Here is a 26,213-nt window from a genome sequence, read left to right on the forward strand (position 1 = left end):
AGTCTTTGCCTATGCCTATGTCCTGAATGGTTTTGCCTAGGTTTTCTTTTAGGGTTTTTATGGTGTTAGGTCTTATGTTTAAATATTTAATCTATCTAGAGTTAATTTTAGTGTAAGGTGTCAGGAAGGGGTCCAGTTTCTGCTTTCTGCACACTGCTAGCCAGTTTTCCCAACACCGTTTATTAAACAAGGAATCCCTTCCCCATTGCTTGTTTTTGTGGGGTTTGTCAAAAATCAGATGGTTGTAGATGTATGGCATTGTCTCCAGGGTCTCTATTCTGTTCCATTGGTCTATGTCTCTGTTTTGGTACCAGTACCATGCTGTTTTGATGACTGTAGCCTAGCAGTATAGTGTGAAATCAGGTAACGTGATGCTGCCAGCTTTGTCCTTTTTGCTTAGGATTGTCTTGGCTATGTGGGCTCTCTATTGGTTCCATATGAAGTTTGAGGTGGTTTTTTCCAGTTCTGTGAAGAAGGTCATTGGTAGTTTGATGGGGATGGCCTAAAATCTATAAATTACTTTGGGCAGTATGGCCATTTTCACAATACTGATTCTTCCTAACCATGAGCATGGGATGTTTTTTCGTCTGTTTGTGTTCTCCTTATTTCTTTGAGCAGTGGTTTGTAGCTCTTAAAGAGGTCCTTTACATCCTTTGTGAGTTATATTCCTAGGTATTTTATTCTCTTCGTAGCAATTGTGAATGGGAGTTTGTTCATGATTTGGCTCACTGTTAGTCTGTTATTTGTGTATAGAAATGTTTGTGATTTTTGCACATTGATTTTGTATCCTGAAACTTTGCTTAAGTGGCTTATCAGTTTAAGGAGATTTTGGGCTGAAATGATAGGGTCTTCTAAATATACAGTCATGTCATCTGCAAATAGAGATAATTTGACTTCTTCCTTTCCTAATTGAATACCCATTATTTCTTTTTCTTGCCTAATTGCTCTGGCTAGAACTCCCAATACTACAGTGAATAGGAGTGGTGAGAGAGGGCATCCTTGTCTAGTGCCGGATTTCAAAGGGAATGCTTCCAGCTTTTGCCCACTCAGTGTGATATTGGCTGTAGGTTTGCCATAAATAGCTTTTATTTTTTTGAGATATGTTCCTTGGATACCTTGTTTATTGAGAGTTTTAAGCATAAAGGGCTGCTGGATTTTATCAAAGGCCTTCTCTGCATCTATTGAGATAATCATGTGGTTTTTGTCTTTGGTTCTGTTTATGTGGTAGATTACGTTTATAGACCAACATCATCCTGATACCAAAACCTGGCAGAGACTCAACAAAAAAAAAGAAATCTTCAGGCCAATATCCATGATGAACACAGATGCAAAAGTCTTCAATAAAATACTGGCAAACCAAATCCATAAAATGGCCTCATAAAATGATTTGGGAAGGAGTCCTTCTTTTTGTATTGTTTGGAATAGTTTCAGAAGGAATGGTACCAGCTCCTCTTTGTATGTCTGGTAGAATTCAGCAGTGAAACCGTTTGGACCTGGATTTTTTTTGGTTGGTAGGCTATTAATTGCTGCCTCAACTTTAGCCGTTGTTATTCGTCTATTCAAGGTTTCAACTTCTTCCGGATTTAGGCTTGGGAGGGTGCAAGTGTCCAGGGATTTATCCATTTCTTCCAAATTTACTGGTTTATGTGCATAGAGTTGTTTGTAGTCATCTCTGATTGTAGTTTGTATTTCTGTGGAATCAGTGGTGATATCCCCTTTATCATTTTTAATTGCGTCTATTTCTTAATCTTTTAAAAACACCAGCTCCTAGATTTATTGATTTTTTTGAAGGGATTTTTTGTGTCTCTATCTCCTTCAGTTCTGCTCTGATCTTAGTTATTTCTTGTCTTCTGATAGCTTTTGAGTTTTTTTTAATCTTGCTCCTCTAGCTCTTTCAATTTTGATGATAGGGTGTCAATTTTAGATCTTTCCTCACTTCTTATGTGGGCCTTTATTGCTATAAATTTCCCTCTAGACACTGCTTTAAATGTGTCCCAGAGATTCCGGTACATTGTGTATTGGTTCTTGTTGGTTTCAAAGAACATCTTAATTTCTACCTTCATTTCATTGTTTATCCAGTCGACATTCAGGAGTTGTTCAGTTTCTGTGAAGCTGTACAGTTCTGAGTTAGTTTCTTAATTCCGAGTTCTAATTTGATTGCCCTGTGGCCTGAGAGACTGTTTATTATGATTTCTGTTCTTTTGCATTTACTGAGGAGTGATTTACTTCCAATTATGTGGTCAGTCTTAGAGTAGGTGCAATGTGGTGCTGAGAAGAATGTATATTCTGTGGATTTGGGGTGGAGATTTCTGTATATGTCTTAGATCCACTTGGTCCAGATCTGAGTTCAAGTCCTGGATATCCTTGTTAATTTTCTGTCTCATTGATCTGTCTAATATTGACAGTGGAGTGTTAAAGTCTCCCACTATTATTGTGTGGGAGTCTAAGTCTCTTTGTAGGTCATTAAGAACTTGCTTTATGTACCTGGGTGCTCCTGTATTGGGTGCATATATATTTAGGATCATTAGCTCTTCTTAATGCATTGATCCTTTTACCATTATGAAATGCCCTTCTTTGTCTCTTTTGATCTTTGTTGGTTTAAAGTCCATTTTATCAGAGATGAGAATTGCAACTCCTGGTTTTTTTTGCTTTCCATTTGCTTGATAAATCTTCCTCTATCCCTTTATTTTGAGCCTATATGTATCCTTGCACGTGAGATGGGCTTCCTGAATACAACATTCCAGTGGATCTTGACTTTTTATCCAATTTGCCAGTCTGTGTCTTTTGATTGGGACATTTAGCCCATTTACATTTAAGGTTAATATTGTTATGTATGAATCTGATCCTGCCATTTCGATGCTAGCTGGTTATTTTGCCCATTAGTTGACGCTTGTTTTTCATTGTGTCAATGGTCTTTACCATTTGGTACATTTTTGGAGTGGCTGGTAGTGGTTGTTCCTTTCCTTGTTTAGTGCTTCTTTCAGGGGCTCTTGTAAGGCAGGTCTGGTGGTGACGAAATCTCTCAGCAATTGCTTTTCCATAAAGGATTTTCTTTCCCCTTCGCTTATGAAGCTTAGTTTGGCTGGATATGAAATTCTAGGTTGAAAGTCTTTTCTTTAAGGATGCTGAATATTGGCCCCCACTCTCTTCTGGCATGTAGGCTTTTTGCCGAGAGATCCGCTGTGAGCCTGAGGGGCTTCCCTTTGTGGGTAACCGTTACGACCTTTCTCTCTGGCTGCCCTTCGCATTTTTTCCTTCATTTCAGCCCTGGTGAATCTGACAATTATGTGCCATGGGGTTGCTCTTCTTGAGGAATATCTTTGTGGTGTTCTCTGTATTTTCTGGACTTGAATGGTGGCCTGGCTTGCTAGGTTGGGGAAGTTCTCCTGGATAATATCCTGAAGAGTATTTTCCAGCTTGGATTCATTCTCTCCATCACATTCAGGTACAGCTATCAAACATAGATTAGGTCTTTTCACATAATGCCATGTTTCTTGGAGGCTTTGTTCATTTCTTTTCACTCTTTTTTCTCTATTCTCGCCTTCTTGTTGTATTTCATTGAGTTGATCTTCAATCTCTGATATCCTTTCTTCTGCTTTGTCAATTCGGCTGCTGAAACTTGTGTATGCTTCATGAAGTTCTTGTGCTGTGTTTTTCAGCTCTGTCAAGTCATTTATATTCTTCTCTAAGCTGTTTTTTCTAGTTAGAGTCTCATCTAACCTTTTTTCTAGGTTCTTAGTTTCTTTGCATTGGGTTAGCACATGTTCTTTTAGCTCTGAGAAGTTTGTTATTACCCACCTTCTGAAGCCTGTTTCTGTCAATTCATCAGATTCATTCTCCATCCATCTTTTATCCCTACCTGGTGAGGAGTTGTGATCCTTTGGAGGAGGAGAGGCGTTCTGGTTTTTGTTTTCATCCTTTTTGTGCTGGCTTCTTCCCATCTTAGTGGCTTTATCTACCTTTGGTCTTTGTAGTTGGTGACCTTCAGATGGGATCTCTGAGTGGACATCCTTTTTGTTGATGATGAAGTTATTTCTTTCTGTTTCTTAGTTTTCTTTATAACAGTCAGGCCCCTCTGCTGTAGGACTGCTGGAGGTCCACTCCAGACCCTGCTTGCCTGGTGATCACCCATGGGGGCTACAAAACAGTAAGGGTTGCTGCCAGTCTCTTCTTCTGTTATCTTCATCCCAGAAGGGTACCTGCCAGATGTTGGCCTGAGCTCTCCTTTATGAGGTGTCTCTTTGGGTATAAGGGGGTCTGGGAGCTGCCTGAGGAGACAGTCTGTCCCTTATAGGAGCTCAAGTGCTGTGCTGGGAGCTCCATTGTTCCATGCAGGGATGCTGGGCAGGTACTTTTAAGTCTGCAGCAGTGGAACTCATAACTGCCTCTTTTCCCAGGTGCTCTGTCCTAAGAAGGTCGGCTTTATTTATAAGATCCTGTCATGCTGCTGCCTTTTTTCATAGATGCCCTTCCCTGCACGGAGTAGTCTAGTCACTGTCTGCCAGCAGGGGCATTGCTGAGCTGCCACAGGCTCTGACCAGCTGCTGTGTGAACTGTCTTGGTAGTGGCAGACTGCCTCGGTAGTGGTGGTCACCCTTCCCTCCACTGAGCTAGACCATCCTGGGTCCAGCTGTGCTTGCTGCGAAACTCTCAATCCAGAGTGTTTCAGATTGCTTGTTTTGTGGGGGTGGTACCCACCAAGCCAGATCACCTGGCTCCCTTTCTCTGCCCCTCCATTTCAGTTGAATGGGCAGCTCTGTCTCCCAGGAGTTCCAGGCACCAGTTGAAATGGCTGCCCAGATTTGTGTGAGTTTCTGTGCACCAACCTAGCACCAGCTGAAACCGCCATGCTGCAAACTCATGGTGCTTTTTGGCCCGGGAATCACCTGGTCTGTGGGAGTGAAAATTTGTTTGGAAATGTGGTGGGCACTCACCCTCTGTGTTGTTCTTGCTAGGAATTGCACTCCAGAGCTGTTCCTATTTGGCCATCTTGGCTCCTCACCTGACACTTTTATATTTTTCTGTTGCTTAAAAGTGAGCTACATGTTCCACCTGCACTCAGGAGGAGGAGTTATACAAGTATATGACTCATTAAGGGTCACCCGAGAGGATGTCCGCCATGACCCATACGCGTTTTAAGGGGGATCATTTTCATGATGGTGTAGAGGATACATTAAAGACAGGGAAAAGAAAATAAGACTTTTTTATGTTACAGATAAGAAATGATGAGAAGGTAAATTAAGATGGGTTAGAAATAACATTATCAGGTCTGAAATGTATTTGGAAGGAGAAAAGGACATGATGATAAAAAAAATTAATATGTGGCTTGATTTGTAGATTTATGACTTGGCAAATGGTATAAAGAAATACCATTGACTGATCAAAGTAAGAGAATCAGCAATCAGATTTGGAGAGTAATGAATTCATTTTTGTTAATAAATGTCACACTTATCTCTTCCTTTGACCTACTGTGCATGACAGTCTAAATTGACTCTTAAAATACATTATTCCATTAAAACCTCACAGCAACCCAATGAGAATCATTAGCCCCATTTTACAGTTGTGTAACTGAGGCTTTGAAACATTAAATGCTTGCTTAGGATAGCAAAGCTAGTAGGAACAGTAATTAAGTTCAAGCTCAGTTCTGTCTCACATCAAGTTGAAGATTTGGTGGACTATTCAGACATATAAGTTCAAGAGGCTGTTATAAAGAGCACTATGCTAGAGATGGAGATCTGGAAGTCATTAGCAATGTGGGTGTCAGCTGAATCCATGACAATACTTGAGGTCACTCTAGGAAACTATGCAGATAAGGATTTAATTCTTGGATCTCATTTAAGGGGTGGGAAAATAAAGAATATTTACCAAGAAATTAAAGAGTGATCATGCAAGTAACAGGAGAATAAAAGAACATTATATCCTGGTGACCTTAAGAACAAACGGTAAAAGGAAGGAAGATGCAGTGGTCAATATCATCAGATGTGGCACAATTATAGCTGAGTGCCTGGTAATACGTTATTTTCCTCATCCTATCTTCTTACACATCAGTAACATTTACCAGGAGAATAACTGTTTCAGGTGGAAAGATCTGAGACGTGAACAGAAAAAAGTAGGAAGAGATTAACAATGCAAGTAAATGGGTTGTGTGATGATCAGATTCTGAGAGGAAAGATGTTTTCCTTACCCAGACACCTAGAAATGTAGATAGATATTCAAGGCTGGTTTATGAATGTGGTTTAAACTTGGAAAACTAACACAGAAGAGCCTATCTCATGATAAAAATGGTGCAAGAAAACAGGTTGAGTGACCATACAGTTTATGAATCTCAGATGAGTAATTCTTCCCCCAGACAATAAAGGATTAAGTGGAAAGGGTTAGCCCTGAATTTGCATCTTTGGAGCAGTTGTGGCAGCCTTTGTAGGATCAGCAAAACCTTACATAATTAACCTGCATTATTGAAGGTACATCAGTTTATCTATTAAAATATGAATAGAAACAATTCTTTATGTAATGAAACAAGAAATACTAAAACGTGATATGTAATTTTTAGTAATTTACAAAGTCTTGAAACATTAATTTTAGTGATTGCTGAGGTCCTATATGAATATTCTTTAGCTATATTACAGGAAATAATAGTAATAATTTATATTTTGATGGATTATCACTTGAGCCAATACTATATTATAGTGTTTTTTAACCCTCACAGAGAAAATTTGCATCTAGAAACAGAATATACAAATTTATTAAACACTTTTTGACACATTAGATATAGCAGATATTTTTATGAAGACAGACACCTTGGTTGAATAAATAAAGTATTAGGTCAAAATCTTAAAAGGGAACACTTTGTTGTTTTGTGCTTTTTAGGTATGCTTCAATTAAATCAAAAATAATTTAGTCATTATATAATTTCTAGTTTAGTAAAACTATTGGCCTTAAGATTTCTCTTTCAGCTTTGTCCTGGAAGTCCATTTTTCAATTAACCTGCCGTATAACTCTGAAACTTTCTACAGCCGTAATGGATGCAAGCATGTGTGTACCCCTATAAAATTAAAATTCTAGATCAGCATATGGCAGTGTGGTATGTAAACCAAGAGATTTTCTCATAGTCACCATTTCTAATTTTGGTTGTAATTTCCCCAAAACCTTGTATAAAACCAAATACAAAAGAATTTATTAGAATGGTTTTTAATGTCATATCTGGATGAATTCTAGGGTAAAAATTAGGGAATGTATTTTGGCATTAACGTTTAAATCCTGCCCTCTATCACTTATCAGTTGTATAACATTGAGAAAATTATATAACATCTCTAAGCCTAGTTTCCTTATAGGAGAACTTTAAAGTAGACTTTATAGGTTTACTTTAAAGACCAAATGAGATTGTATGTATAAGCCTGAGTGTACAACCTAGCAATTAGTAAGCATTCAATAGATACGTACACACATATACCTATATAGTAGATATATATTATTGAAATCAGTCACACGTATCTATGACGAATATCCTATCATATATATTAGTATATATATGCATTTAGTAAGTATTTTTAATGTTTGCCACGTGTCCAATACTGTTCTATTCACTAGACATAAGCAGTGAACAAAACGTAAAAAATACCTCTCCTTTCACAGAGCTCAGATACTTGGAAGCAATACAAATGGTAATGAGCAATATGCATGTAATTATTCTGCAGTATCACCTACATTTGGGTACCCACTGTATTAGGAAAAGCTGAAAGCAAAACAAAAATGAAAACATCTTTTTAAAGCTTTAATAACATCGTAGATAAATCTGTTGGTAATATTGGACTTTCTTTTGTTTGGAAATTATAAATAAAAGTAAAGCACTGGTGTATAACAAAAGTATATAAATAATTTATGTGACAGGTGAAGAGAAAATAAGGAAAGGCAATTTCAGACCATGGGGAGTAAAACTGGCTGCAATCTGTAGAATTTACAAGAAAGGTTTACGTAGACTATTTTCTTTGGTCTTGAACAGCCTTGTCAGGTGTGTAAGGCAAACACTATATTCACATTTTACGAAGAAACAAAAAGGATTACAGGTGGCAGGTTTTACTCTAGTTTATGCTGTTTGCAAATGCAAAATGAGAATGAATAAAATAGAAATAGAGGACATTATTGCAAATTCAGGAGAAAGCGGTGTATTTTCTTTTTCTTTGTAATTTACGTGGCAGTGTTTTAGGGACTGCCATTAACTGGTCTGTTAATGAGCAATTGTTATCCACTCCTGAGAGCTATTAATAACTGCAAAAAGAGAACCTTCATAGAGCACAGCCTTCTACATACACGGTGTTCAGCTTGTGAGGGAATAGTACAAATTAGTTGTGTTCCTTCTAATGTAACTACTGTTGGGCAGACACCATGATGGTATCTGGAATTCGTAAAGTAGTCTTTGTAGATCTGCTTTTGAGGATGTACACGTCATCATTTTAGTCAAAACAGGAATATATATTTTAGTCCATAGTCTCACTTCACTATGTTTCTTAAATTGCTCCTGCTGAAGTTACGATATGCTTATTTTAAAGAGAATCTAGAAAATGTTTTTTTAAAGAAGGCAGTTAGAGTTTATATTCCCTTATTTGAAACTAAATATGCCTCAGAATTCAGAAGTATTTGAATAGGAAAAGGCAATATGGTCATGTATATTAGGTAAAATGACTTGCAGAACCTTGGACCACACCCTGTAGTAATGAACAGTACTGTTTTTGCTGTGAAACAGAAATCTTCAAACCATGTGTAAAAAATAAAAATAAAAATAAAAAACCAACCGTAAATAGCCTGAACTTAGTGCAGGTCAGGTTTATGACCAAATTAGTTGAAGTCAGGATAGATTTTGCCACCAAAGAAATTTAAAAAAAAAAAAAAAAAAAAAAANAAAAAAAAAAAAAAAAGAAAGAAAACAAACTTGTGAGTTTTAGAATTGTAGATAAAAGATAATGGACCTGCATTAAAAATAGAATATAATTCCCTACTTATATACAAGGATTAGACTATAAATACTGATTTTTTAAATAATCCATAAGATATCACGAGGTCTGTTTGGCTTTTTATTTTTTAGGATAGTTTTATTTTTCTGTCACTAGATTTTCAGAAATGGGTCAGCTTTGTTCTTATTTCAGCTTTTATCATGTTCACAAGTATCTGTAGCAGTTCTAAAACTTATATCTGCAAACCAATTAGTGCTAACAAAAAGAGGGTCATATCCGGCTCTCATTATTCCTTTTGGAGTTTCCATTTTGTACCAATTCCCTCCAGACTAAAAGGCATCCTTTAGAATTTCTCCAAATGCAGGAAGTCTGCAGGCAACAAACTTTCCATGCTTTTATTGATTGTTCCTTATTTTAAGAAGTATCTTTGTGGATATAGAATTGTGGGTTAATTTTGTCTTTTGTTTCAACATTTAACAAACGTCGTTCCATTATCTTCTTGGCCTCCCTTGTGTCTCATTAAAAAGTTACCAATAATTATATTACTTGTTCCCATGACAATGTATTTTTTTCTCTTCGTTTCAAGGATTTCTCTCTGTGGTTTGTTTTCAGCAGCTTATGTAAAATATGCTAGGGTTTGACCCTTTTAACATTTCTTCAGCTTGGTTCTTAATGAATCCTTATATCTGTAATGTAATATTTTTCATCAAATTTGGGAAGTGTATGGCCATTATTTTTTCAAGTATTTTTCTTACCCAGTCTCTCTGTTCTTCTTCGAAACTCTAATCACCTATATATTGGACTATTTGATAATAACATGCAAGACCACAAGCGTCTGTTCACCTTCTTCAATCTTTTATCCCTCTGTTCTTCCAATTGCATAAATTTTATAATCTATCTTCAAGTTCACTATTTTCTCTTTCAACTCCAATACTTTAATCTGCTATTAAATCCATGGAGTTAATATTTTATTTCTGTTATTATACTTTTAGTTTGAAAATTTCCATTTTGTTTAATAGTCATTCTTTTCTGAGTTTTCCTGTTTGTTAATTCGTCGAGCTATGTCTTCCTTTAGTTTTTTAATATATTTGTTTTATTATTTGAATGTAATTATACTAATTATAATACTACTTTAAAGCTGTTATTTGCTAAATTCAGCATCTGGTTTATCTCAAATTTGTTCTTAACTCTTGGTCATGTTTTCTCTCTTTTTTATATATAATGAATTATGTTGTTGAATACTGGAAATTGTGAATAATGCCCTGACTTTGAGCTCTGTTTTCTTCCTCTGAATAGTATTAATTCTTATTATAGCAAGCACTTTATGATTAGCTGATCACCCTGGAATTTTTTGGACTTGTCTACTCTTTGTTAGAGTGCATGTGCTTAAAGCACCTCACTTCAGTTTTGCAGGACTCAGACTCCAAAATCTCTCCTTTCCATGTCTTACCAGATTTGATTATAGGTTTTGTTAGGGCAGGCCTAAATTAGGTCTTGCTCTAGAATATGGCACTTTTAAAATCTCAGCCTTTCTTGTGTCAGCTGGATGTCAGGATTTTAACAAGGTGTTAATGAGATCTGAATGAGGCAAGAACAACTTCATCTACCTTTTTCTTCAAATTACCAAACCTGTAATTTATTTGAACAGATTTCTCAAGTAGCAACCTGTAATCTGGTAAGCCTCTGGTGCCCTCATCCTGCATGTATAGCCCAGGACTCAACCACAGACTCACAGAGTATTTTCACATGGATTTCTGAAACCCCTATTTCTGGACAGCTCCCTCTCTCTGACACCCTGTACCACAGAACTGATTTCCTTCTGCTGCCCCACATTTTCATATCTGCCTCCTCATCTTAGTGGGACTACCATGCTCTGCTTGAACACCAGCTCTCTGAACCTCTGCTGGGATTGTTCCCAGACAGCAAGTCGGGGATGATCATGAAGATTAGCTTGTGAGTATCCTTTCTTCTAGTCTTGCACTGCCTGCTATCTGTTACCTAAAAATAATGGCCTCATACATTTTGTCCAGTTTTTTTTTTTGCTTACTGCAGGAAAGTACGCCAGTGTCAGTTACTCTGTCATGGTCAGTGGCCATATTGCCCTCCAGAAAGATTTTCCTGATTACATTTCTACCAAAAGTGTTTGAAAAGATTTCCTTACTTCTATGCCAACTCTAGGATTTACCATTCATTTTACTGAAGATTGTTATTTTTATAATTTCATAAATCATATATATACACTCTAATTTTCAAAACATGAAAATTATTTGTTATAATTCTGCTTGAAGACTTTCTCAGGGTATTTTAATATATTGCAAATAAGTCAATAATTTAACATAGTGATAGAAAATGTGTTATTTTAGCTAAAAATAGAAAAGAAAGTTTAACATATTTATATTTTCAGAACTAATTTGGTAGCTGTCTGTTTGATTAAATACAGACAACTTCTGAGAAATGAAATAGGTTTTGAAAATTACCCTGTTTGTCTCTCATGATTCTTTAATGTTTGGGAAAACATAGTTTCCTCTCTAAAGCTTATTTAATATGCAGCACCTCCAAAAATTATGTCTGTGGTGTGATGTGGGAACCAGCATCTGTATTTTTAGTAAACTCCCAAGGTGACTTTGAGTGAGGTAATCTGAAAGCCACACTTTAAGAAACTATTTGTATAATTGAACATGACTCTAGGTGCTAAGGAGCCAAGTGAAATTAATGGTATCAGCAAATAAACTTGAAAGTCACTGAGTACACTGTTTTCCTCATAATGCAACAAAGTATTTTAACTTTTCTGAAAGGTTCTGCAGAGGAAAAAAAAACCTGTTTAACCTTGTTTAACCCAGTGCTTTCAAATTTATATGGCCCTATAAACTCTTTAGTATCAACACACTTTGGAAGACGGTGATTAGATGGCTTTTGTTGATACAGCCTTTCTAAGGGCCTCCCCTCAAATATAGACACTTGAGATGCCCTTGATGACCAACTGGGGCTGTAATACCCGCAGGGCTGAGGCTGAAGGTGTCAATGTTACAGCTTTTCAATTACCAATTCAAAGCTTACCGTGTGAGAAAGAAACCCTGCTAAATGTGAGAAATTGGGCTAAATAACTCAGTTTAGAAATACTTTATTTTTTTGGAATAAGGTGTACGCATGCGTAGAATGCTACCTTTTAAAAGTGGATTCAGTGAACTAACCTAATAAAGATTTTATAAACTCATGATTCAGTTTTATTCTGAAATGTTAAAACTCACTATTAAAAGATTGTAGCAGAAGTTTGATTACCTAACAGGAAAATAAATATATTAGGAATGGGTGTTTAAACTAACATAAAATATGACAGCCAATTATCAGTACCTAATTATAGAAACTAATATTGACATGTCTAGTCATACCTCCCTCATCTCTATTAAGGATTCATTTGCCAAGCAAAGATTTTGCAGTTCTTTTTTGGGCTTTCAAAGTATTTTTAATAATCAAGTTGTCTCAGAAAATTATTAAAAAGGAAGAAATGCCTTTTAATAAATGTGATTTTATCTGTTTTGTTTTGTTTTGTTTTGTTTTGTTTGTTGAGAAGGAGTCTTGATCTGTCCCCAGGCTGGAGTGCAGTGGCGCAATCTCGGCTCACTGCAACCACCGCCTCTTGGGTTCAAGCAATTCCTCTGCCTCAGCCTCCTGAGTAGCTGGGTCTACAGGAGCCTGGCACCACACCTGGCTAATATTTTGTATTTTAGTAGAGATGGGGTTTCACCATGTTGGCCAGGATGGTCTTGATCCACTGACCTCATGATCCACCCGCTTCAGCCTCCCAAAGTGCTGGAATTACAGGAGCCACCGCACCCGGCCCAATTTTATCTTTTATAATACTTTAATAAATACTAGAACTGATTATTTTGCAATAATTTACCCCTATTATCATGTGTGGGGCTGCCTAGGCTGACATGTAGGAACACAAAGAGCCCTTCTGTGCACAGGAACTTGTGTGACTGTGTGTGATACACCCATGGCCCTGACTAGAATATGTTTATAGGTTAGCAACCAGGAGGAAGGGACTGACCAGATCCCATTACGGAGGCAGTGTTCCCCCAGATCCCAAGGCAACCAGAAGAGCAGGGGAAAACAAACAGTTCGGCACGTCAGTTTCCAGGGAAACCCCCTAAGAACTGTTTACATAAGACTCAAGAGGTAGATATACAAATGTTGATTCCAGTGACCTGCTTGGTGGTGAGCTGTGTTTGATCCCTTGCCTGAGACAGCCAACACTTACTGTACTTAGAAATACAAGCTGATCTCTTGGCTAGAAACAGTGGAAAGGTTTAAGGATAATTGCTGTGCTCCCTTATATCAGAAAAAAAATAGGACAGTATAAAGTAAATAAGGCAGGAAGGAAGCCTGTCTAGGAAATTTTCTTTAATGATTTAGTAAAACAACAGAAAATAAAATATCTCATGTGGATTGATGAGTCTGCTGTGTTGTCTTTGTGCATAGAGTTGCATTATGCAAATCACTTTGCAGATTTGTCTTGCTTATCCACACCATGCTTTAATGTATTCAGGGTATCTCTATTATCTACAACTCACAGCTGAGAAAATTGAGGTCCAGTAAAAGAAAGTGACTGCAGTCATGTGAAAAGTGTACTTAGTGATGAAGCTAACACTAACGCATAACTTGTACTTACTGAGAAAGTTGTTGATGTGCCAGACACCATGCTAGGCAATTTCCATGTCTTATTTGTTTAATTTTTATTAGTCAGAACTCTCAACTGAAAGTGACCACACACCTGACTCAGACTACTTAAAACAAAATACTGTTTTCTTTGTCTAACAGAGAAATCCAGAATGCAGCCTCAGACATAGCTAAATTTGTGCTCAGATGATGTGGTCAGGAACTCATTTCACCACCTTTCAGTTTTACTTTCCTCTGCCTTGCTTGTTCTCAGATGAAGTCTCTGCATGTGGTACTAAGAATGGCTCCAGCACCTCCAGATTTATAAGCTTTAATACTCCCGATTTCAGAAAGAAGAGCCTCACTTACCTCATTCCCAGGAAGGGCAGGGCCCTCACTCACTTCCAGGCCAGTTCCTGTGTGAATCACAGGGGCAAGGAAGGGTATGCTCTTCTTGGTCTAGCCTGCATCATGTGGGCCTCCCTGGAGCTGCAAGAGAGATAAGCTGCTCCTTAACCAGATGGACTGAGAATGAGATAGGCGGTGTTTCCCAAAGATGTGTCAGGGTGTTAGCACCAAAAGAAGGGAAGTGATTCTGGCTAAGCTTTAGCTTTAGCCTAATGGATTTTTAGATATCCATTATGAAAAGCATGGTTATTACTTAGGTTTTACACACTAGCAAAGTGGGGTTTAAGGAAAAAAGGAAGTGACAGCTTCACTGTAACTAAATCATAGGCATGGTGCTTTCCCCAAGCAATAACCCAATTCTACAGAACAATAAAAATGATTTATAGTTGTGAATACATTCAAGGAATACCATTCTCACCACCCCCAGAAGGAAGACATTTGATAACTATATTATCATCTTCAAACGAAAGGGCACGGACATGGCTTTATGTAGACATAAGTAACTGGGAGTTTTATGGCCATTCTGGAATGCATATCTCTCAATGACTAACATTTTAATGGGAACACACTTACTGCTCAAAAAGCCATAAATTCTAAATTCTGAACTCTTGAGTCCTGTGCCTTGTATGTTTGCATCCATACTGCCCAACTCACTGAACTCTCTCAGTACTTTCTTGTTGAATCGGTGAATGAAAAAGCATAGAAGACAACTTAAGACTACTTATTTAATTAGTAGTAAAAGATACAGCCCAAGGATACCTCAGAAGTATTCCTCATATGGAGAAGCTCATTACCATCAAAACCAAAAATCATAAAGGAAAAGAGAAATGACTAAAAGTGATATTCTAACATTAATTGCAAATGGATCAAAAGCAGGTTTTGCTTTTTTTTTTTTTTTTTGAGACAGAGTCGTGCTCTATTCCCCAGGCTGGAGTGCAAGAGTGCAGTGGCACCATCTGTGCTCACTGCCACCTCCACCTCCCAGGTTCAAGTAATCCTCAGGCCTCAGCCTCCTCTGGAGTAGCTAGGATTACAGGCACCTACCACCACACCTGGCTAATTTTTTGTAATTTTAATAGAGACAGGGTTTCGCCATGTTGGCCAGGCTGGTCTCGAACTCCTGACCTCAGGTGATCCACCTGCCTTGGCCTCCCAAAGTGCTGGGATTACAGGTGTGAGCCACTGTGCCCAGCCTACATTATCTTTTTGTTAGCTCATCTTCATAGCTCTTCTTTGTGTAATATTTTTTAAATGGTATGCATAAAGTATGTTTGTTGTGGGCAGTATCAGAAGAAAATGTGGATTTCTGTAAAATTTTGCTCTCATACTAAGTTAAAACACTGGGGGAAAATGGAGTCAGTTGTCTCATTTGAGAGTACTTAATTCTTTTCAAAGCTGATAGTTTTATCTATCGGAACCTTTCTAACCAACATCTGTTTTTATGTGGTTTTATTTGGAGCCATGTTATACACAGCCACTCTACTCAGTCTCTTTTCGTAGGGCAACTATAGTAAACAGTAATTCACTGTATATTTTAAAATAACGAAAAGAGTGGAACTGGAATATTCCTAACACAAAGAAATGATAAATGCTTAAGATAATGAGTACCCCAGTTACCCTGATTTGGTCATTACACATTGTATGTCTCTATCAAAATATCACATGTACCTCATAAATGTGTACAACTATTATACATCCATAATTAAAAATAAAAAAATTTAAAGAGCTGCCAAAAAGAAGAAAGAATGTGGATTTTGCTGTCACACAGAATGGTAGTGATCCTTACAAACTGCAGCAGGGAACCATAAAAATATTATGACTTGTAAAAAAAAAAAAGAACTTGCTTTTTATGATAATCTGCCATATAACAAAGATTTTATATCTGAATTCTTCTGAGTTTTCTCTCATCCTTCATGCCTACAAATTAATTCCACAAATATTCAACAGGAACATATATGCACACATATGCATGTGCTTGTTTACACACACACACACACACACGCACACACACAAAAAAAAAATTTAAAAAAATCTTGCCCTAGCTAAAACAGTTTCATGGGTTTCAGATCAAGTTTTTGGTATGTTGCATTTCCATAGGAGTTTCCACAGCTAATTGCAATAGGCTGTTAATAGAAATTGAGGAACACCTCCAACCACTTTTATCCATTTTCAGTTGTGACATGTGTCTACATAGCATCCTCACATGTGTTTTCACTTCCAATTTTCACTTGTGTTACTTAACTTCCAAGAAAATCATCTAAATTGTTATCAGGGGTGATTCTAAGGAAGCATCTGCAAAACAGATATTGCAGAGCTTTTTAATGAAAACTAGAGCCTGCAAATCTGTGGGATTGTTACTATTTTCACATTTTTTGAGTATGGTTTAATAAGGGAATTTTAAATTACAGAGTATGCCTTGCAACTTCTAAGATTATGTGCTTATACTTTGTATCCTTAAAAATTTCAGGGATTATTCTGGCAAACTCTGTCCTCCTCTTTTGTATAAACATTTTTTTTTTAATTTAGTGGATTTTTATTTTTTAATTTTCAGTGTTTTAAAGTTGAGTTTATTTTTTATTAAGAATTACTTTGACTCTATAAACTGGATTAATAAAACACAAACTATAAACATGAGATAAAATCTTTTATGTCAGAGGAATTCTTGCCCGCAGAATAGAGGCCAACTTGAGATGTGAGATTTGAAATTTATAGTATTACTCACTATGTGATTTCTACTTGTAACGTCCTGTACAATTCAGTTCAAGTTAATTCTTCTTATGACATTTTTCAACAGAATTTTAAAATGCTCATCATGTTGATGATAATGCATATTTACAAATTATAAATTTAGAGTTATAATTTAAAGAGCAATAACTTGATATTTATGATCCAACTCATTAGTTAATAGAAACATTTTAAGTAAATATATTTTTACTTTGCCAGATTACTCCCAAATATGCTTTAACCCCACATTGCTAAATCTAGACTCGTGTCTTTTAAACCTAAAATTCACGTGATTGGTAGAGTGGCATGATTATATGCATAATGTTTATGTGACTTGTGAAGCCATTTTAATTATAAATCGTGACATAAATAATATTTTCTGTATTCTTATATTATTTGGGCATCTCAATTTTTGGCTATCAGTAATTAGAAAATATAAGTAATTTCTTATTTGATTTCTCTTATTTGGATCATCTAATTTCAAAATTTCCTCTACATTTTGAGAATATCCAAAGAAACGTATTGCCAACTTATTATTTGGCAGCAAATTTGTACGGGTCTGCAGCAACCTAAGTTCTTGCCTCCTCAGAAGAAATAATTTGACCCAGGGGACTTATACATAATGCTGGTGTGGAAGAGTAAGTAATATTAATGACCAGAATTAAACTTATATATTGGCTGGGTGCAGTGGCTCACACCTGTAATCCCAGCACTTTGGGAAGCCAAGGTGAATGGATTACAAGGTCAGGAGATTGAGACCATCCTGGCTATCAGCTTGAAACACTGTCTCTATTGAGACAGCTAAAAACTTAGCTGGGCATGATGTTTCTGAAATTTTTACTTAACATTTGAAGATTCTTTCCTTCTCTCATAGATGTGGCTACACCCAATATGTCCAGAATATGATATTCATATTGGTTCCTCTTGAATTTTATGTAGTATCAATTTTTATGAGATTTGGAATACACTCAGCATATTGAACATGGCAATGGCTTAATATGAACAATGTTTTTGATTACTAAATACTTATGTAAATAATGTTCTAAATCAGTAGTCCTGTGTCCAAATATCTTTCTTTTAAAAATTATTGTAACATCTCATTGCTTCTTTTTTTAATTTAGATCGGGGTACTGTGCATAAAGTGGTTGTTCTTCCTGCTAACAACTCTGCCAGTGGCGAGCTCATTCTGGAGGAGCTGGAAGTCTTTAAGGTTTGAACATCTCTTCTATTAATCTCAGAACATGCATGATGAGTGGAATTCTTTAATCTTACGCCACTTGGGAGGAAACTATATTTGATAAAAGATCAAATAAATGAATGTTATGAATTTTTGAGGGTTGGAAAACACCAGATAAAGTAAGAAATATAGAACAAATGTTTTTGAAAAGTATTTTCCTACATTTCAAGTTATCTTAACATAAAAGGATTCTTTCTGTTTTTAAGCTATCATTACAACTTGAAGAATTGTGGTCATCATTATTTTTTAAAAATGAGCTCTAGTTGTCAAGGTCTGGAAGATTTTGCCATGAAAGGGCTTTCATCATTCGCTTCACAAGCCACTGAAACCCAAATACTTTCACATTATTGATTGTTAGATAAGCTTCTCATATTTTTTTAGCCAGTAATTTCAAGAAAAACGACTTTGTTTTCTCTCGTTTTATTGCCTTTAATTCATGTCACTTTAGTTAAATAAAACAAATGTTGTCTCTTTACCACTCAGAACTTCATGTTCTGTTAGAACTTGAGATTTCATTGTATTATTCTCCCTGTCCTTGAATTTGGGATAAAAACAGAAAACAAGCACAGCAAAAAAAAAAGACAAGAGAAGTTCAGTACCGTAAGATCTCACCTGGTCAGGGCAGAGTGCCTGTTCTTTATGTATCTGTGAGCCAGGAGAGGGGATTTGTTGTGTCCTGCTGTGCCCTTCTCTGCTCACAGTGTCCGTCACTGTAGTTCAAGTGGTGCTTTTTATCTCTATTTGGAAAGATGGGGAAAGTGCAGCAGAGGAGCTATTAGAATTGCAAAGAAAGTTTGGCGTGGAATCAATCCTGCTGCAGACCGCTATTTCCAACTAAACCAATTAAGAAACAATGGCCCAGAGACAACAAAAGACCAGAGTCAGCCTATGACTGAGTAAAAGTAGCACTTCAGAACTCCCAGTAGCAAACTGTTGCTGGTCCAGCAAGTCACTTTGCTTATTTGAGTGGACTTGGAATGTATTGACTCATTAATAGACATTCCCACGGTGACCAAAAATACTGACTTTTTAAGCACATTAAGTGGGTAGGGTGCAGTACTGTTAGATTTAGGTAATTAACTTTAAATGTAAAGAAATATAAAATAGAATCAAATAAAAAATTTGAGGAACTCTGGCAAGTTTCCTACTACATTATTAAATTTATAATTTTTAATGCTAGACTAACTTTGGCATAGGCTCTTTGTGATTGGTGTGTTAAAATTGTGCTCATAAAAAGACCTTAATGATATTCAGACAAGTACTTTCTTCATGCCTTGTTTTATAAAGGAATTGATTATTTCACTAGATTAACCAAAATCACATATATAGAACATACTTTTTAAAAATTCAACTTAGTAGGGATAACGTGACTTGCTAAAATAATATGAAGTGCCTTATTCTGGAGTATTCTTGAAGACGGCAAAAATGTCATATAGCAACACTTCATTTTTAATACTGAAATACATCTTTTTGATTATCAGGAAATGTTAATTAAGTGAGCATGACATAAACCTAAACATACATGTTATGGGAAGAAACATGAGTTATTCTGATCACATGCTAACTACTTATGGTCTGTCATATGAATTATGCTGGTGTTATCATCTTGAAGAATAAACTCTCAGTGGAAAAATAGAGTCAGTCAGAATGCATGTGGGGGACATCAGCCCGAGAGAGACCAAAACAAGTTTGAGCTTTCTTACTCATGCGTGTGCCAGTGATTGATATGGCCAGGTCAGGAGACATGTTTACTGAATACAGTTACTGTCTTCAGCATGGTGTTTGTGTCACATTTCTGAGGTGAGGTTAAAATAATTGGGTGTGTATGATATACTGTGATGAGCATGTGAGGAAATAATGCATCTAAATGGAAAAGGTTTCTTAGCTAAGTGTCCTGATGTACTGCAGAAAATTCAGTGTGACTTTGAAAAACAAGGAGCTTTGTTTTCATAAAGTGTAGGACCATAATCTCTTCTTTTAGTCCTTTGTTCCACATTTTCTGACAATAAGCCTGATTTCCTTGAGCTTAACTAGAATTGGAAGTATAACTTCTAGTAGCAACCTAGCTGATTATAAGTTGCAACATTTGTGTGTATGTGCATGTGTGTGTATGTGTGTGTGTGTTAATAAGGGATGATCAAAAATTGTTGCAATGGAGAATTTAAAATATCACTGCTTTCCCTTTTTAAATGTCAGTAAATACATGCAACTCCAAAAAGCAAAATAACTATGGATATATTTAATTTTGAGAGCTTGCTCCCACTTGAGTTATTTAAATAAAGCTCATGGATCTCAATCACTTTACCAGAAGTCTAATTTTTTTTTAATGGAGTGCAATGGCATGATCTTGATTCACTGCAACCTCTACCTCCTGGGTTCAAGTGATTCCTATCTCAGCCTCCCAAGTAGCTTGGATTACAGGCATGCGCTACTACACCCAGCTAATTTTGTGTTTTTAGTAGAGACAAGGCTTCACCATTTTAGCCAGGCTGGTCTTGAACTCCTTACCTCAGGTGATCCACCTGCCTCAGCCTCCCAAAGTGCTGGGATTACAGGCATGAACCACTACAACTGCCAGAAGTCTAATTTTTGATCGTTAAAGTAACTAATAATTTTTAAGAAGTAAAGAAATGAATAATATACAAAAGCATTACTATTCCAGAAAATTCTTATGTTCACATTTTATCAAAAGAAGACCTTTCGAACAATATTTTTTTGTTTGCAACAATGAGTATTAACTAGTATGATTCAGCCTAATGTATGGTCTTTCCTAAACAGCACTGGCAGGTGAACAATAGTGTCTTATGCAGAGTGCTTGTGTTGTGGAGGAATTAGGTGGTGTACCATTCCACAGCCTCCTCCACCTGAGTGCATGGATCCAATTCTGAGTTATTCATTGGATTCAATATTCTAAAAATTCCCTTCTCAAATTTTTATTTTTTGTTCTAATGCCTCTATTGATACATGTGTTTTAATGACTACTCTTTTTTTAGTTTAGGTATATATCTGTGTAACAACTCTATCATTAGTTACCAAAGGGGAAGTGTACTTTATAGACAAGTATATGCAAATGTACTTTATATGGCAAGTACTTTTAAAGTCGATGTATACATAAAGAAAAATGATTTCTTAAGATTTAATAGAAACAAAATGAATGTAAAATCATTTTAAGGAATAGTCGAGCAGCTAACATGGTGTTTTTCTAATTTTTTAGAATCATTCTCCTATAACAGTAATGAAAATTTCATCAAAAAAGGTAAAAACTAAGCTATTTTTATGATCTTTGATTATTAAAATGTTTTGTTATGAAAAATTATATTATAAATTCTGAATAATTAGTTATTATACTAACAAAATAAATATTATTGCCTAAAGTATACCGCAAAATCACCTTTGATTTTATTGTAGAACTTACTAGCTATTAGTGAAAGACCAAATAGGTTTATTTTTGTATAAAAGTTTGTCAGAGCAGAACATATGTACAGGAAGATATTCCAACATTTTGTATATCTAATGTTCTCAAATATCATGGTGTGTGAAGCCAATTAAAATAAAAACAATCTTTCCGAGAGAAGAATTTAGCATAAAGTTTGGGCTACTCTATAACATCACAACATTCTAAGGGGCTTGGAACGAGTAATCAATCCTCTCTTAAGTTCCCACTGTTGTCACATGTTTGAAATGTGCAGCACATTCTTTTATGCTTATTTTTAAGGAAATAATATTTCCTAAGATTTAAACATGTCAGGAAAAAGGAAATTCTCAAATCAGGATTTGGAAAGGTAATACTAGACTGTAATTGAAATCCTCAAATTAATTGCCTGATCTGTGCTTACGCATGCAAATATGCAATGATCATGGAAATAAAAAGTACAATTCCAATATATACATGAGCAAACCATGTACCTCTCCAATACCAAAAGGTATTATTTAAAAAACATATATTTTATGGTACAGAGTAACATAGTCACAATGGAATAGGCTTCCAAATAGGCTTGACATGCGTTTGCATCCCAATCTGACCATAAAGTACGAACAAATCATGTAACTTCACTAACCTAAGTTTCTAAATTTGTACGGTAATGCTTTTCTTACAAACAAGCTTATTTATATAAATTACCTAGAATAAAGAGGGTCCTCAGTAAATGCTGTCTGTAAAAGCCTGAGACCTATTTTTCTTGGAATACACAATAAAGGTTTTATGTGTTAGCACAACTGATTACGTAATTTTGGTGCTCTTCACCATATTTAGTTTGTTACAGATGAAATAGTATTTTATAGTCAGTCTTACACTTTTTTCACTTCACTGAATTTTATGAGGGAAAATAAATAAGGTACAATGGAGCTAACGATCTCATCTGTAAAAATGTTTGTATGGTGCATAACAAACATTTTCCCAAGTAACGAGAAGCCATTCGTCATTTTGTCTAACGTCCTAGGGAGCAGATCTCAAGTCAGAATTGTCTTTGAACTTAGCAGGGAAGCCCTTTGTTTATAGTAGTTAATGGAAAGAGAAAGTATCAGGGCAAGATTCAAAATGGACACAAAGCCATTTGTGTGGCATAGTAATCCTGTATGCAAGTTTTAACTATATTTAGTTTACGTATTCCATCTGTCTTCAACATCTTATATTGTAGGTAATTTAAAATGTCTCATTAAAACAATGAGGTTCAAGGCAAGGATAGTTGTTTGACTTTTTGGAAATCATTTGTGCAACTGCATACTGCGTCATTTTTCCAGTGCAAGAGGACTACAAATAGTTAATGACATATTATGTGTATTTAAATACCTTTCTCAGTGTTTCCCATTTTATTATTTTATTTTATTTTTTCCCATTTTATTATATTATCCATATAGCAGAAAATAGTAGGATTATTAAAAATTATATTATCTAGAAGGAAAGTACCTGTGTCCTACCGTCCTATATATAAGGATATACTGATATCCTTAAAGTATTTTAATGAAGCTGATAAATTTACTGTATTATTCACTAATTTATTCGATAAACATTTATTTCAAATGTGCCTGGACAAATGGTTATTGCCAGAACATGCAGTTGTTTTCTTATAGTTTGAATGTTTCAACTGGAGATCAACTTCGGCACAATTTCTGAAAAGTCAATTGATGTGAATAAAAGCATTATATTAGATGTAATAGAGTGAGATGTGATTCAAATCTCAATTCAATTCAAATTAGAATTGAAAACTTATATATTGATAGTTTGATATTTTACTGTACTATTACCATCAATTAACATTCATTGAGCAACTTACGAGCCAGAAACTATTCCAAGCATTTTATGTGGAGGAACCACTTACAACATTTATTTTTTTACCAAAACTCTATATGCTAAGTGCTATGCTATCTTAATTTTAATAATGAGGAAGCTGTGATTCAGAAAAGTTAATACAGCAGATTTGTCGCTGAGCTGAGATTTGAATCTAGAAAGTCGGCTCCAGAGATTCAGAGCCTGTTTGACCCATGGTGTCTCCAGGGGTTTCATTTTTAAATGTATATGTATGCGTATGTGCGTGTATGTATATATGGAGGAGTATGCACACACCCATACATCCACATCTATTCAAGTACCAGCTTACAGATTCTGTGCTAACTTGAATTATATGAGTCCTTTGGAAAGTAAGCAATGTCAATAAGAGACTCATTCCTTCAACGCCTGAGAACCATGTGATGCACAGTTAAAGGATTCAAACCATTATCTTAGAAGCAGTAGACATCCTACAATTGAAGATGGATGAAATCTCCATTCATGGCGTCTTTAGGATGATGAAGATCACTGGATCAAGCAGAATTTTAAGACATGTTTAAATATAAATACTGATATTCTTCTAAATAATTATATTTAGGTAGTTTTAATGAGTAACATGCCACTTACAAAGGCATGTGACCAAATGTTCTTTTTTATTTTATCCAGTACTTACTATTTACTATTTTTTCTTGCTAAACTTAAAATGCCCTTTATTTTAAACCAGACTTTCTCAAATTTACAAAGTAATGTATTGCCATGCTTGAAAAATAAGAATGCTTCCTTGTGCTTTGCTAAGAGACAGCATTCAAAGAAAAAAAGAAAACATTATAACTTAAATCTGTAAAATATTAGCTGAAATCTGAAAGAACAATGAATCCCAATGTCTAAAACACATTACCATTCTATATGGTGCTTTGAGCTTTTCTTTTTTAACAGGAAAGTGGTAATGTTATAGGCATATAAACTTAGGAAAATTCTATTTATTTTGGCTTTATACCCTTCTGTGCTTTGTTTCACATTTTGGTCAGTTCCAAAATGAATCCAAGGGTTTGTGGGCATATATTATAATGTATTCCTGCTGAAAGTTGTCCTTTAACTTACACATCTGAAATAAATCATCTTCATTCCTTTAATAGCAACAGTTGTATCTGAGTTCCAATGAAGGGATTTCCCAAGTATCTCTGCATCGCTGCCACATCTATGGTGCAGCCTGTGCTGACTGCTGCCTGGCACGGGACCCTTACTGCGCCTGGGATGGCCATTCCTGCTCCAGATTCTACCCAACTGGGAAGCGGTGAGCACAAAACACTCAGCTCAACATCCAAATGTAGGACACCAGACAATACCAAAGTCTTTCACATCTTTAGAATTAGTTCTATGGGTGTTTTTTAAAATTACATTAAAAGTGGAAGCTCTATTTAGCGCCATACATAGTCTTTGAATGAAGAAAATGGCAATACGTTATAACTTGAAATTCTCACAGATATGGTAAGTCCAGAGTACAGTACTTTGGAAGAATTCCTTTCTCCTTTCAAAGCTCCTCTGTAACACCTACTCCCCTAGGACCCATCAAATATTTCAAGTAGCATTTAGCTTTTTAAATTTTTTACATCACCTAATTTATGTCTTTTTTATTTTATATGCTTTAGTGTAGCCTTAAAACCCACCTTCTTAGGATTTCTCTACATTGCTTAATTATCTTGTAACCAAAGATACAATTATAACACTGGTTCTAGTTCAAGCTGCAAAAGTATTATTTCAGCATGGATACCTTGATTTGCTTTCAAAACCTTGATGGCCATGTTTTATCCATGGAGTGGTGAGTGAATTATTGCTGGTTAGGTTAAGAAAGAAAGGCATTCTGAGGCAGGGTGCTTTTTATGCAAGTAAAAACTTAGGCAGGAAACTGAATCAACTTGTACCAAGTTGGAAGGAACTGCGAGTAGAGAAATTGAAAAGGAATATGCAGAATTCAGTCAGTCAAGACTCTAGCTATTTTCAGTCATACAGTAACATGGGTCATGATGGTGGCAGGGGTAAAACCTTTAAAAATTAGGCTTAGCAGAGGCAGCAAATAGTAGTAGCAGCCATGAGCGCCAGTGATCTTTCAAATAAAGCACTGGGGTGATGGTGCTTTATGGTTTTTATTCTCTACATTCCTTTGAGGACCCTGACAGATTGTAACAACTCTAGCACTTTTGTATATCAAAAGTATTCTGACCCTCTTATTAATTAGTTCAACAAATATTTTCCACTGGAAATATATTTTCCACTGGAAATATATTTTCCAGGCATTGTTTTAGAAGCTAGCCATATAACAGGAAAAAAGGCAAAAATCTCTGTCTTCTAAAGAGAAAAGATAGATAATAAATAAGGAAAACCTCTGGTATATCAAATAATAACACGATCTGTGAATTGTAAAAGGGCAAAGAAAGTAGGTACAATATGCGGTATAAGCAGAAGGTTGCGATGTTAAATGGGTGTCAGGAGGGCCTTACTGTGGATATACTATATGAGCAAGGACTTGGTGTGGAATGGCACCAAGGCATTACCTGGCAGAATAACATTCCAGGAAGAGGGACCAGAAATCTCTAATACTGGGGTGTGCCCAGATTGTTCAAGAAACAAATCTAAAGCTAACGAGGCTGCACTGAAATGAGAAAAAGGAAGGATAGAAAGAAATGAGGTCAGAATGCCACATGATGTCAGATTTTGTAGGTAATTGAAAAGTTTTTATTTAAAGTGAAATGGAAAACAGCTGAGGAGTTTTGAGCATGAGAATGATATTATTTGACTTTTGGTTTCAAAAGATCACTGGCTGGATTTGGCTTGCACTGAAGCCCTGGGGTAGGAAGAGATTGGAGGCACAGGGGAAGGTGTGGCAGAAGCTACATGACAGGAGGGTACTGTCCTCATCCAGGGGAGATATAGTGATGGCTTGCATGGGGACAATAGAGGTAGAGATGGCAAA

General features: G+C 36.0%; 1 protein-coding gene across 1 annotated transcript in view; it reads left to right on the forward strand.

Moving 5' to 3' along the window:
• Positions 1 to 26,213, forward strand: part of SEMA3C (semaphorin 3C) — a 181,383-nt gene that overhangs the window by 141,370 nt on the left and 13,800 nt on the right. The window contains exons 13-15 of the mRNA XM_017523115.1: positions 17,861 to 17,949; positions 21,191 to 21,232; positions 24,379 to 24,536. Of these exons, the coding sequence (XP_017378604.1) occupies positions 17,861 to 17,949; positions 21,191 to 21,232; positions 24,379 to 24,536 (289 nt within the window). The remainder of the gene's footprint in view (positions 1 to 17,860; positions 17,950 to 21,190; positions 21,233 to 24,378; positions 24,537 to 26,213) is intronic.

Source organism: Cebus imitator, unplaced genomic scaffold, assembly GCF_001604975.1.
Source record: "Cebus imitator isolate Cc_AM_T3 unplaced genomic scaffold, Cebus_imitator-1.0 Scaffold26, whole genome shotgun sequence".
NCBI classification, from domain to species: Eukaryota; Metazoa; Chordata; class Mammalia; order Primates; family Cebidae; genus Cebus; species Cebus imitator.